Source organism: Cyanistes caeruleus, chromosome 26, assembly GCF_971803275.1.
Source record: "Cyanistes caeruleus chromosome 26, bCyaCae1.hap1.1, whole genome shotgun sequence".
NCBI lineage: Eukaryota > Metazoa > Chordata > Aves > Passeriformes > Paridae > Cyanistes > Cyanistes caeruleus.
Genome location: NC_141726.1, coordinates 3,114,261 through 3,127,089, shown reverse-complemented (window position 1 = coordinate 3,127,089; position 12,829 = coordinate 3,114,261). Strand labels below are relative to the sequence as shown.

Below are 12,829 nucleotides of genomic sequence, written 5' to 3'. Positions count from 1 at the left end.
TGCATTTCAGGCTGCTTGGGGGCAAAAGGTGTTAAACCTGTACCAAATACAAGTTCCTGTTGAAAGTGTTACTGTGGTTGTTGTCTAGCACAAATACCTTGTACTTGCTGCTCTTGGCTTTTTTGTTTTTAATTGTTTTGGTATAGATTTGAGCTTGAAGCCCCTTCCCTGCTGCACTCTCCCTGCAGGTTGTAGGCAGCATGGATGCTCATCCCAGCCGGTACTGTGCCACAGTGAGGGTCCAGCGGCCCCGTCAGGAGATCATCCAGGACCTGGCCTCCATGGTCAGAGAGCTGCTCATCCAGTTCTACAAATCAACACGGTTCAAGCCCACCCGTATCATCTTCTACAGGGACGGGGTCTCTGAGGGACAGTTCCGACAGGTTGGTTCAGTTTCTTGAAAGTTTCTGTTACTCCGTAGTAGTTGCAGGTCTTTTGTTTTGTACTGTTTGAGTTGCTTACGTTTACACAAAATAATTGAGACTTTTAAGGAGAGAGATTTTTAATCTTGTTGGGTAAGAAGAGTTGCAGCTGTTTTCCTGTCTGGGAAGGAGAAGTCTTCAAATTTGGGAAACCACATATCTCTAAGTACTTTCTGAGATTACCAGCTGTGTGCTAAAGTTGTGCCTACTGTTAACTACACCAAGTTAGTAGGTGGTGTATATAGGATAGAGTGGAAAGAAAACCTAAATTCTTCTGTTCTTGTGCTTGTAGGTTTTGTATTATGAACTGCTGGCCATTAGAGAAGCCTGCATCAGTTTGGAGAAAGATTACCAGCCTGGAATAACCTACATTGTGGTGCAGAAGCGACACCATACACGGCTGTTCTGTGCTGACAGAACAGAAAGGGTAATCACTGCCCTCTGAGGACCCTTTTGGGAAAGCTTCATGTCAAGCTTTTAGGCTGCTGGAGAAAATATTAGCATGGGCTTCTGTCCATCTGGTTGAACGTGCATGCAAGGAGGTGTTGATTTGATAAAATGGGGCCTCAAATTGAAAAATCATTGACCTTAAGTATGTTAAAAACCCCCACAAACCTTTCATTGGAGCTAAAGTCCATGTGACTACTCAGAACCAATCTCCAGCAGTTGTAATAGAAGAAAGTACAAAATGGTGGAACCTTTTTTCTGAGTTAGTCAATCCAAACTGAAGCTGACAACTCTAAATACAAATATCTGTGCATCTCTTCTGTCTGAGCCAGAAAGTTCTGATGTGCTGGAGGTGCAGTGTTGTGTAAAGTGCTGGAGAGCCATCCAGTGTCCTTGTCAAATCTCCAAGGCTGATGTAGTGGCACATTCCACACAGTTCTGTGGCACTTCATGTGCTGAAACCTTGCCAGTGGTGAATAGAAGCTTGCATTTTTTATTACAGTTGAGCTGTTACAAACAGCTGAGGCCACACTTACCAAACCTCTTCTCTAGGTTGGACGCAGTGGCAATATTCCAGCTGGGACAACTGTAGATACAGACATTACACACCCCTACGAATTTGATTTTTACCTCTGTAGCCATGCTGGAATACAGGTATGGTCGCTTTGTGTAAGTAAATGTGAATTTAGAACACATTGTTTTTCTCCTTTTTGTGACACCTGATTACAGTTATTTAGCGGGGAAATGTTCTGTTAGCTTGGTTTTATCTGAGATAAAACATTTTTGTGGGACTTGGAGAATGATTTGATTAAGAGGTGGTCTCTGCTACGTGTTTAAATTTGCACTGATGGTAAGTGGTGCTTTTTAAAGTTTGTGTTTAAAGAAGCCACTTTATTTTGTAACATTATTTCTGAAAAAAAAGATTTCAGCTTTTATCAGGCTCTTGCTTAAAATGTAAAAAAAAATTTGTTCTGTAGATTTTTATCATGTGAGTCTGACCGCATTGTCATCAGTTTTGTTTAGATTGGCTGGGCATTACTTCTTTTCCAGTTTTGAATAATTTTGGTGGGTTTTTTGTCAATCTTTACACTGTGTCTGAGCAAGGTGGTTTTGGCCCCTTGGAAAAAGAAATTTATTGAAATTGCAGCTCATTGTGTTTAATATAGCAAGGCATAAAGAACCTCAATTAAATTGATACTTCAGATGTATTTTTTTTAAAAAGAGAAACTTTTAGCTTGGCTAAAGCACAACTATTTACCCAGTTCAGGTGCACTGTAAGATTTAACTTGAGTTTCTAGTGTTCATACTTGCAATTAGGGTGCTCAGGAGCTGGAGGGATGTAAAAGCACTGGTTATTTCTCTGAGATGTTTCTCTGTGGAAGCACTGGTTATTTCTCTGGGGTGTTCCTCTGTGAGAAACAGTTTAATTGAAGGTAGGTAAAAGATGCTGTAATTGTGGTTCAGTCATGTTGGGAGCAGATGCTGATCACTGAGGGTTATGTAGAAGGGGTTTTATCCAAGCAAGAACATTTAGAGCAATATAATCATGTATATGTTAGACTTACTCATTTGTAAATACATTTAGGCTCGACATAAAACTGAACTTGTTTGGCTGCTGTTATGTAGGAGCTCACGCTAGATAGTCTGGCCCTTTCTGAACATCAAAACCTGGCTTGTTTATGGAAATCCAGAGAAGTGACCCTCCATCCCCATCTCTGCAGGGAACCAGCCGGCCCTCCCACTACCATGTCCTGTGGGATGACAACTGTTTCACAGCAGATGAGCTGCAGCTGCTGACGTACCAGCTGTGCCACACATATGTGCGCTGCACCCGCTCCGTCTCCATCCCTGCGCCCGCCTACTACGCTCACCTGGTGGCATTCAGAGCACGCTACCACCTCGTGGACAAGGAACACGACAGGTAAATCATAGACTGTGCTCAGGGTTTAGTCCCCACTGCTCTCCTCTACTGTCAGGCCTAAAGACACCTGACTACGGGCAGTTCCTGCTGGTCTTGCACTTAGATTTTGTTGCCTCTAGGACTGATGTTAAGATCATCACTCCTGGCAGCTGCTGCTCTACATCAAACCAGTGTGGGTTGGTGGATTTTAATGAATAACACTCAGATTAAAATAATTCAGTTACTGAAGTATTTAGTTATGACTCTGACGTGGTCTGAGGGAATCAAGCCAAGGATTTAGTTTTTTTGCTATAGGATCAGAGTAGTCATGAATGAACCAAATGTTAAGTGCTTCCACTTATCTAACTCTGTACGTCAGAAATATTCTATAACCTTCAAGCCATCAGTGTATTTATAAAAAGCTTATTTTTAGCTGAACAAGCTGAGTAGCCATGGTGAAAAGATTTGTCAAAAGCTTCAAGGTTGCTGGGTGAATATGAGTTGATATTTCTCAGTGTCCAGTTCTGACACTCATGCTGTGTTGGTGAAGGGTCTGGAGAGTCAGTCCTTTGGGTAGCAGCTGTGGGGGCTCAGCCTGGAGAAAAAGAGGCTCAGGGGAGACCTTCTCAGTCTCTACAACTCCCTGACAGGAGGGTGCAGCCAGGGTTGGTTGGGCTTCCAGGTAATAAGGACAAGTCATGGGGAAACAGCCTCATTCTGTGCCAGGGGAGGGTCAGGTTGGACATCAGGAGGGATTTCTCCACGCAAAGGAGAAATTTGCATTGGAAGGGGCTGCCCAGGGAGGTGGTGGAGCCCCATCCTTGAAGGTGTTCAGGAACAACTGGACATGGCACTCAGTGCTCAGGGCTGGGTGATGTGGTTGGGATCAATCACAGGTTGGACTTGATCTTAGAGGTCATTTCCAGCCTCAGTGATTCTGTCAAAGAGATGCAGAAGCAGCTTTTTGATCCAAATTAATACAATTTACAGCCCTGCCTGTCTCTCCCTCGTTCCCTGCAGTGCTGAAGGGAGCCACGTGTCAGGACAGAGCAACGGGCGAGACCCGCAGGCCCTGGCGAAGGCTGTACAGATTCACCAAGACACCTTACGCACGATGTACTTCGCTTAAGTCAATGACCCGGGAGACACTCACGGAGAGGAGAACTGAGAACTTAAGCCACATACAATGTATGTTTCCAGGGGGTTGGTTTAGGGGCTGTGCCTCCCATCGTGCTGGAGCTGACGCTGTGCAGGGGCGAGAGGCTCACCCTTAAATTGACACGAGGAAGATTGTTTACTTCATCCAGGAACACAGCACTATTATGCAATATGAAACCAGCCAACTGCTTTTTTGGGGCGGGCTCCTGTGGGAAGCACCGCCATAATTTTTTTTTAATTATTATTTCTCGTAGTTTAACCCTCTTCTGCCTTTACCTCAAGTTGCTCGGCAGCACAACTATTGTTGCAAAAAAATAAGTAATAATAAACTAAAATCTGTTGTGTAATTTAAAACAAAAAACAAACCACCTTTTAGGAACAATCACAGTGATTGTTTGGAGAAGGGAAGTGTGCAAAAAAGAAAATAAGTTTTTAAACCCCATGCATTGAGGAATCTTTCTCTCAGTATTGCCATCAAGCATTCGAATGTGTGAACATATCCAAGTGCATTGGAATGCAACACTAGCTAGGAAGCAGTGAGTGGGGGAAGATGTTTTGCACACTAATCCAATAATTTGAACCTAATTTAGCCAACGGCTGCCTTTGTGTCTTTTCTCACAGCTTTGGAGTTCTCAGCTCCAAGAGTTCCCTTTCAAAAGCAATCCAAGAAGCTCGTGGTTCATGTGCAGGCAGTAGTGACCCAACTCTTCTTGCTCCCTGGGGGAATTTACTAAAGCTGCTGTTTTACCTAGTCCAAAAGTTTCAATTTTTTCCTATCTGGCGAGTCAAATCTGTTGAAGCTTCATGTAAGATCTGATGTCCCAGGTTTTCTGGGATGACATACAGTAATCACCAGAACTGAAACTTTAGAGCTAAGGTCTTTTTGGAAAAAAAAGAAACCTGCTACTTTACTTGCTGCCTCTCACACCTTAATGTGATTCATATGTATGTGTGTTTGAAGTTTAGCTTCCTTTTGTTTCTTTTCTATTTATTAGAATAATAATAATGCTTTAATTTAATTATTACAGAACATATGGTCAACAGCAACTTTTATTTTTTAGAAATGTAATCATGTTTATTTTTAAAAAAAAGAAACTGACAACTTGTTTTGCTATCTTTTAGTGCAATAAGCATTCTAAAGAAAAACTGTGTCCATTGAGCTGTACTGAAGCAGTGTCTGTACCACGGACTGTGGGAGAATGGACACCTCCAGGATTTTAAAAGGACAAAGTAAAAGCCTTAATTTTGAAAGGAAAGTTTTATAGTCAGAAGGAATCTTGAATTTTCCTTTTTTAAATCAAAATAAAATACAAAAAATGCTTCTAGACTTCTGCAAGCTTTACTTGTTGCTGCAGTCTTTTGATTTAACAAAGGAATTGGCCTTATTTTTGGCTTTGAAATGTGGAGCATATTTGAATTAAATGGACAGGGTTTTGTATTAAGATCTCAGTTTTTACATGCTTAGTTAAACCTATTTGACATCAGTAAAATGTCTGGAACTAATAAAAGTTTTTAGGCTTTTTTCCTCTTTGATAGTGACTTTCCTTTTAAAATTAAGTTATTGGTAACTTCATTTCACTTTGCAAATAAAGAGGGCTGGGATAGTTCTAACATGTTAAATTACCGAAATGTGAAACAAACCAATGGGACTCTTTCATTCCACTTTAAAACCAATGTTTAAGATGTCAGAGACAAGCATTTATTCAACAAGGGGACTGGGTAGTTTTGCACTTTGTAAACTTGTGAACTGCATTTTTGACTGTTTTTATTTGCACTGGTTCATAGTATATTTACTGCAGCTGTTTGTATGGGCATTGCTGTGATCCCAGCCCTCCCGACCTCCACCTGCTCTCACATGAAAACCTGGTTGGTCTAAGTAGCTTCTCTCTTCATTCTCAACAAATCCGCTGTTTGCCAATATACTGTATTTTGAGCCTAAAATCTGAGCCCATTTTGCTTCACCAGGCATGAACCCCCTTTTTTCTGCCAGAAAAACCAAGTACTGTATTTTGTGTGTTTGTATATTGTATGAAAATGTCCGTAGTGCTGCTCACAACACTGTCTGCAAGAGCTTTACTAACAGCTGGTGTAGATACCTATTTTATCTCTCAAAACCAAGGAAAATAATGTAAAATACTAACTTGGCAAAGCTAAAATTGCACTGGAAACAGTGGTGGGGGTGGGCATGACTGGGGTGCTCGGAGGGGAGGTGGGGGTGGCTGGGGGGCTCAGCAGGGCCCTGAGGGGTAGGGGCCCCCAGAGCCAGGGGGTCCCAGCTCAGAGTGCCCTGTCCCTGCGAGTGCCTTCGGACACACGTGGTGCAGGGAGGAGGCTGCAACCAAGTCCTTTGAGTGAGGTAGTTTCTCAGTGAGTTTCTCAGTGAGTCTCTCAGATGTTTTCTCCAGTCTGTGGCCTGACACTTTTCTCCTAAAGCTCTCTCAGTAGCAGTGCCGTTTGTAAAAGGTTCAGCTTAAGCTTTATACAGAAATTTCTTTTGCAACAGAGAACTTTTTTTGTTAAAGAAAACAATTTTACAAAGAGTTCTTGTGGACTTCTGGCATTTAGCTGAAAATTCCTTTCTACAAAGCCTTCTAACTCTCCTTTCAAAGCTGCTTCTCATCCTGCCCACGCTCAGTGACTCGGATTTGAGAAGCTTTTTTGCTCCCTACTTTCACCAAAAACTAAAGAAACTTCATTGGCAAAGTGACTTCAGTTTTCAAGGTAACATTGTACCTGGTTTTCATGTGAAGAGTATTTGGAAGTTTTAATCTCTCCTTAGTTTTGCAAATATCTTCGTCAAGTGCCGATACTTCTTTGTATTACGATATCAAGTTACTGACGTTGTGAGGGCCACACATTTATGATGCTGTAGCTGCTATATTTATTTAAATGGAGATGGACAATTACTGCACTAAGGAATGAGGAAAAAAGCAAGGAATCAAGGTTAGTTAGATATCTTGGGTTTTTTTCAAAAGAGAATTAATGGTGTGAAATATCAAGTGTAACAAAGGGTGCTGTCATTTTAACTGAGATTAAATAGCCAGATATTCTTCTTTTGTTTAAAAACATATATATTTTGATGTTTGCAGTTTGGGGGTGGGGGGTCGGGATAAATGGTACCTCATCTGTGGTGGCAGTTTCCAGTATATTTTCAGAGTATATGGATTTCTTTTATTTTTGTACCTGCTCTCCTTGAAAAAGAAAAAAAAAAAAAAAATCTCAAATTTTATGTGCTGTTTGAGGAAATCTTGAGTGGCACAGCAGATCCCCCTTTCTGGCTGGGAGCTGGCTGTGCATAGTCCAAAGAGGGTTATGGGCACAGGCTGATGGCTCTTCTTGCTTTGCAGACACCGGCTTCGGGTTTCTGCCTATGGAGAAAAGCAGTTCCCGTCTCCTCAGACACTGCATCAAGACCTCACTTGTACTGAACAAGTGCCACTAAGTGCTCCCATGGTGGGGGCAGCCCCAGGGTATCACCAAGCCCCTCCTCACACAGCCAGCCCTGCCCAAACCTCCCACCTGGCCACTGTAGATCCAGAGCTGGAGAGAATCATAGAATGTTTGTGGTTGAGGCGTTAAACTTGCGACATTTGCCAACAGGAGGAGTGACTCCACTGTAAGTCGCCTTTCTCCCTTTCTAGGGACCTGAGCTGTGGCCATTTGACTCAGGATTGCTGTGTCACTGTTCCGTGTGTCATCTGGTTACACGTGTCCAAAAGTTATTTTTATAGGATTCATTCCAGTGTTCTTTTGGGAGTTTGGCCACAGAAATGGTTTTCAGGAGTAAAATGGGTTTCTGGAAGTTGTCAGTCAAATTATTTCAAGATGCTCTTGGTCCTAAATGATTTTCACTTCTTTATGTACAAATACTTGTCCTATAAAATGTTCAACATGAGATACCATGTAGTCTACTGTAAAAATTCCAGCTACAAATACTGGTTTTCTACTAGTCTTAAAGTTCACTCTGGTGAAATTCCAAGCTCAAGCTTGAGGCCTTTCCCCCCCCCCGCCCCCCCCTTTTCTTATACTTTCTTCATATCTTGTCCACTTTTGGTATTTTCCCTGTTTTGTGAACTGAGGGTTTAGAACCTTACTCAAAGCACTTTTATAACTAAGGAATCAAAAGCTCAGATTATGTATGTTGGACCTGTAAATTCAGTTTTCAAACGTGGTCATTTCTAAATGGCCATCGTGGTCTCTGGTCAGGCCGGGCTCTGATGCTCTGTCCCTTTCAGTGCTGTGGAGTTTCATGGCTGCTACTGGCAGGTTGATTTGATCTAGTGAAAAATTCCATAGGGGTGTCAAAGGGAAAGATTTCTGTCTGTCTTTTCTACCCAAAGATGGTACTTTAGGTTGATGCTGTGTGTTCGGAATATCATTTTTGGTTTGGCACATGTTGAAATCAAACTTCACTTAGCCAATTCACTCCTTGTTTTTGTAAAATATCGTGGTTAGAGCTTGAGCTCGTTGATGCTTTCTGCTGGTAGAAGATTTTGTGCTTTCTGTAGCTGAGGTATGAGCAAGATGGATACAGGATCCTACATCTTACTTCCTAAGCAGAATCTTAAATTCCCGATCTTCATGACACTAAAACCCAAATTGTTTCCCCCGAGTAGACTAAGGTGCATATGGAGAGGAAGTAATTGTAAGGGAGAGGCGTTCAAGGGAAAATATCAAAGCATTGGTTTGGCAAGAATGAGAGTGTTGGGGAGACTCCATCCACTTTCCATCCCACTTGCCCTGGCCTTTCACATCCTGTCTGAGGTACCCCCTCACCTGACATGGGTTGTTACCGTAGGGTCTTTTTCAAACAAAGCAGTTCCACTGTTTAAAACTTGGAGTGACTTTTATTTTTTTTAAGCAAGACAGTCCTCAGAAAGTGCCTTTTTAGAAGATGGTGCTGTAGATTTTTATTTTCCAGTTGTACGTGGCTGCAAATTTAAGATAAATTATTGAAAATGCCAAGTGTTTGATGGTATCTTTTAGGTACTTTCAAGCATCAGCTTCTCTGAGTCAGGACCAAGAATGACCAGGAAGGTGTTTTCCTTTGGAGGGAGAGGCATTGAGGAACGATCACCAAATTCAGCTGGTAGGCTGTGGTTAGGTTGGGTTTGGTCTATGTGATTTACCTCTTCATATTGAGGGGGCTGGGGGTTTGGGGTGTGGGAGAAGCCGTGGGGACATAACTGGTGCTGAGAGGAATCCATACCTCCCGAAGAATGTCTTCTCTTACGGGAAGCACATTCCCAAAGATGGAGACAAACTGAAGGGTGTCTTTGAAAGATGTCTTAAGGATGGCCTGGGAGATGGTTGGTCCTCACATGGCTTGTGTGTGTTCAGGATGGGTCAGTGGGTCTTCTGATTTCCAGCTGAGATCTGGATGCTCTGGATGGGAGCAGCTTGGTGGCTGGGCAATGCCACAGAGGGGGTAGGTCCATGGTGAGTTTGGTGAGCGTTCCTGCAGTCAGGAAAAGCTGTAGACTAGACTATTAAACACTGCACCTCAGTAACCTTGTAATGCTGCATAAAGTAATAATAATAGCAAAGTTGTGCTTTGATGACACTGTAATGTGCTTGCACATGCCTGCAAAAAACACTTCCCTTTCTTTTGGTATCGGTCTGAATAGCAGTTATGGGACTTTTCTTTTATGATGAGCCTTGTCCTTTATTGTGGTGTTTCTATATATTTATTGGTGGTCTGTGTGCAGCTCATAAGTCTATGTGTCTGCTGTGTGTGTTGCTTTTAACACTTATTTTTAGGCAGGAGAAGTTTCTGAGTGTTTTGGTTTTCTTCTCCAAAGAAAGTTGACTTAACCAGTTGTATTTGAGAGGAGACAATTAACCCGCTTGCCATAGACAAGTGCTTCATTGGTACCTTGTTTCTCTACAACTAAAATTATTTTGTGCATTTTATTACTGTTTATAGTGTTGGGCATTCAAGATGTGGAATAACTTGATGTCAGGATATTTTTAAATATCAGGAGCTTAACCACAGAACTCACTGAGTAATCCCAAGTGGTCTCTTTGCAGGAATATGTTCATGTCCAGATTTTGTAGGAGCAAGCAGAACTTCTGGCATAGTCAGCAAAATACATGGGGTTCAGAATCCCAGCACTGGGCAATGCCCTTGCTGAGTTGCCCACACCTTGTTGAGGGGATGCTGCAGCTCCCCAGGCACAAGTTGACTCTCTGCTCTGCAATTTCTTCTGATTAAAGTTTGAGACATGATCCAATGTCTCTTGTAGCTTGTACCAACTTTCTTGTCTTATTGCAGTGCCCAGTGCCACTGTGTTGGTATTTAAGCTTGCCATGATGTTCAATTATTTTATATTTCCAATTTCTCAATTTTTACTAGGCTAGGTTTAGAAAGCGTTTTTCAGTCTAAATTCTGAGCCAAAACTGTGTCTGCTGACCCTTTTAGTTGTAGCTGTTTCTATCTTTTAGACTAAAAAGGGCCAAAAACCTTACACCATCAGCTTGTTTGCAGCAATATTCTCCATCTCCTCCCCTGTCTGTCAACCAGCTGCTTTGTTTCATTTATACTGGACCTGTATATTCATTCATACTGAACCTGTTGAGATTTAGAAGGAAAGTTGGTGCCTCTTCTTTCTATCTAAAGGAATGAACTTGCACCTGATAAAGCAGTTTTTTCTGTTGGACACAAATCTCTTGCCTTGGTGTCCATAAGCTGCCACATGGGAGGTTTAATTCTAGTACAAGTGTTTCTGTTGCAGTTGTTGGAGGGTGCATGATGATTTAAAGTATCCAAATTAAATAAGAGCTAACAAATCACTAAAAATAGACATTAAAATACTTCAAAATTAAAAAAACAAAAACAACCCAGCAAACCAAAACACAACAAAGGAGCAGCTGCAGGTGGACAGGGAGGACCTTCTCAAGGAGATGGAGAACCTGTGGGACATTGAGATCCTGTGGCTGTTGGGACAGGTTTACAAGGGAAAGAAAAAAGGTGGAAGAGGCTGAAAGGGCAGACTCAAAGTAACAGAGTGCAGTAGGAGTTATTCAGACTTTAAAAATTACCAAGTGGGAAAATCAAAACAGAATAGTGATGCTAATGAAGAAGCAGCAGAGCCTCCTTTGCCTCCTGTAGGAAATGAAAAAGCAAAACTTGACAGTTGGTGTTTTCCTTCAGTACCTTTCAGTAATTAAAAAGGCCTGTAAGAACGATGGGAGTGAACTTTTAGGAGGGCCAGTTGCCACAGGATACAGGGTGATGGTTTTAAACTAAGGGAGGTCAGTTTGAATTAGATTTAAGAAGTTTTTTACAATGTGTGTGATAAAACACTGGCACAGGTTGCCCAGAAAAGCTGTGGCTGCCCCATCCCTGAAAACATCCAAGCTGTCAGGTTGGCTGGGGCTTGGAGCAACCTGGTCCAGAGGTGCCAGGTCACAGCAGGGGGTTTTGTCTGGATGAGCTTTAAAATATCCCTTCCAACCCAAATTACTCTGTTATTCTCTGACTGCTAATTCAAAAACTAATATATGAGGGAAAAAGCATGTTCCTGTATATTTTTAAGGGTGCCTGTTCTTCTCCAGGACTGTGCTGCAAGCAGGTGGCAGTGCCTGTGACAGCTCCCTGCTGAAATCAAACTGTGGTTTTATCCAAACCTTGGAATCCCTTACTTGGGTGAAACAGATGCAATTTCCAGTGGATCCACTGGTTCAAACAGCAGTGACCCAAGGGAGTTGTGATTTTCAAATTTGTGAGCAATATGTGGCCCTTCTGTACAATACAGGTGCCCTGAGAGAGTGCTGGTTACCTGGAGGTGTACCCAGGAACAGCAGCAGGCAAGTGTAGAGGTCATTTTGCTGTAGCACTGCAGTTGCTCTGCTTTTACTCAGCTCTTACCTCCCCATTCCCTGAACAGGGTCTTTCTCCCTCCACTGCCTGTATGGAATTAGCCATGTTGAGGCTGCTTTTACTGAGTGGAGCACGGATCAGCTCTGGATGTGAGGGTGGGATGGTGAAAAAAGCCTGTAGAAACAAAAGACTGGGTAGGAGGTGGGTGGGTGTCAGGTGAGCTGTGATCAGCTCACACCTTTCAGGGACATTGATGGGAACATCAGACGTGAGCTTGGGAATCCTGAACTTTTTGTGTTGGACTTAAACTCACTGAGAGCAAGTATGTGCCTTTTTCTGACCAGGAACAGAGCTGGAAAAACCTGTACTTGCATTGGTAGGATGGTTAGTATTTTTCTTGTTTTTAAAGCTCAAAGTCCTTGGTCAGACTTGGATTTCTGTTGAATTACTTAATCAAAGCAAGCCCTGAATTATTTGTGAATTAGAACTACCCAGAGAGGAGAAGCTTTTAAAATAAGTGGTTTCTGGAGAGTAATGTCATCAAATAAACCTACTTCCTGGTAGACTTGCAATTTTTTAAAATAAAATTTAACCTTGATATGTTTATCTAATGAGAATCATTAATTCTGCCTTTATTTGAATGTTGCCTGTCCAGTGATGTCCTCAGTCTTTACTGTGCTCCTGCAGCTTTCCATACACTCCATTGCCTCTCCCCTCTCCACCCACATGGAGGTTGCAGGGACATGGGGAATGTTGTCCAGTGAATGTCAGGGAGCAGTGCAAAGCTCTGACTCAGTGGGAACGTGGAGGTGAGGATTAAACATCACAGCTAAGCTTATCACAGATAAGTTCAAAAAGGAGTTTGCCAGCAGCAGGGGGGTGGCTGTGTCTGGGAACAGAATCATGTGGTCACTTGGGTGTGGAAAGAGGAACAATCCCCCATCCTCTGACACCAGATCCCCATTGTAGACACTGCACTGTGCAGAAGTAGGCACCTGTGTGCTCAGATGCCAGTTTGGGCTTTAAGCTGCTAAAAAAAGTGGGTTTTCAGACCAAAATGAAAGAGCTTTTCCCCCAGGT

At 42.5% G+C, this 12,829-nt stretch overlaps 1 protein-coding gene across 1 annotated transcript in view; it reads left to right on the top strand.

Moving 5' to 3' along the window:
• The window catches only part of AGO3 (argonaute RISC catalytic component 3), a 29,883-nt gene extending 19,120 nt beyond the window's left edge, over positions 1-10,763 (top strand). The window contains exons 15-19 of the mRNA XM_023940981.2: positions 189-383; positions 715-849; positions 1,422-1,523; positions 2,591-2,790; positions 3,790-10,763. Of these exons, the coding sequence (XP_023796749.1) occupies positions 189-383; positions 715-849; positions 1,422-1,523; positions 2,591-2,790; positions 3,790-3,898 (741 nt within the window). The 3' untranslated portion in view covers positions 3,899-10,763. The remainder of the gene's footprint in view (positions 1-188; positions 384-714; positions 850-1,421; positions 1,524-2,590; positions 2,791-3,789) is intronic.
• Positions 10,764-12,829: the final 2,066 nt, after the last annotated feature.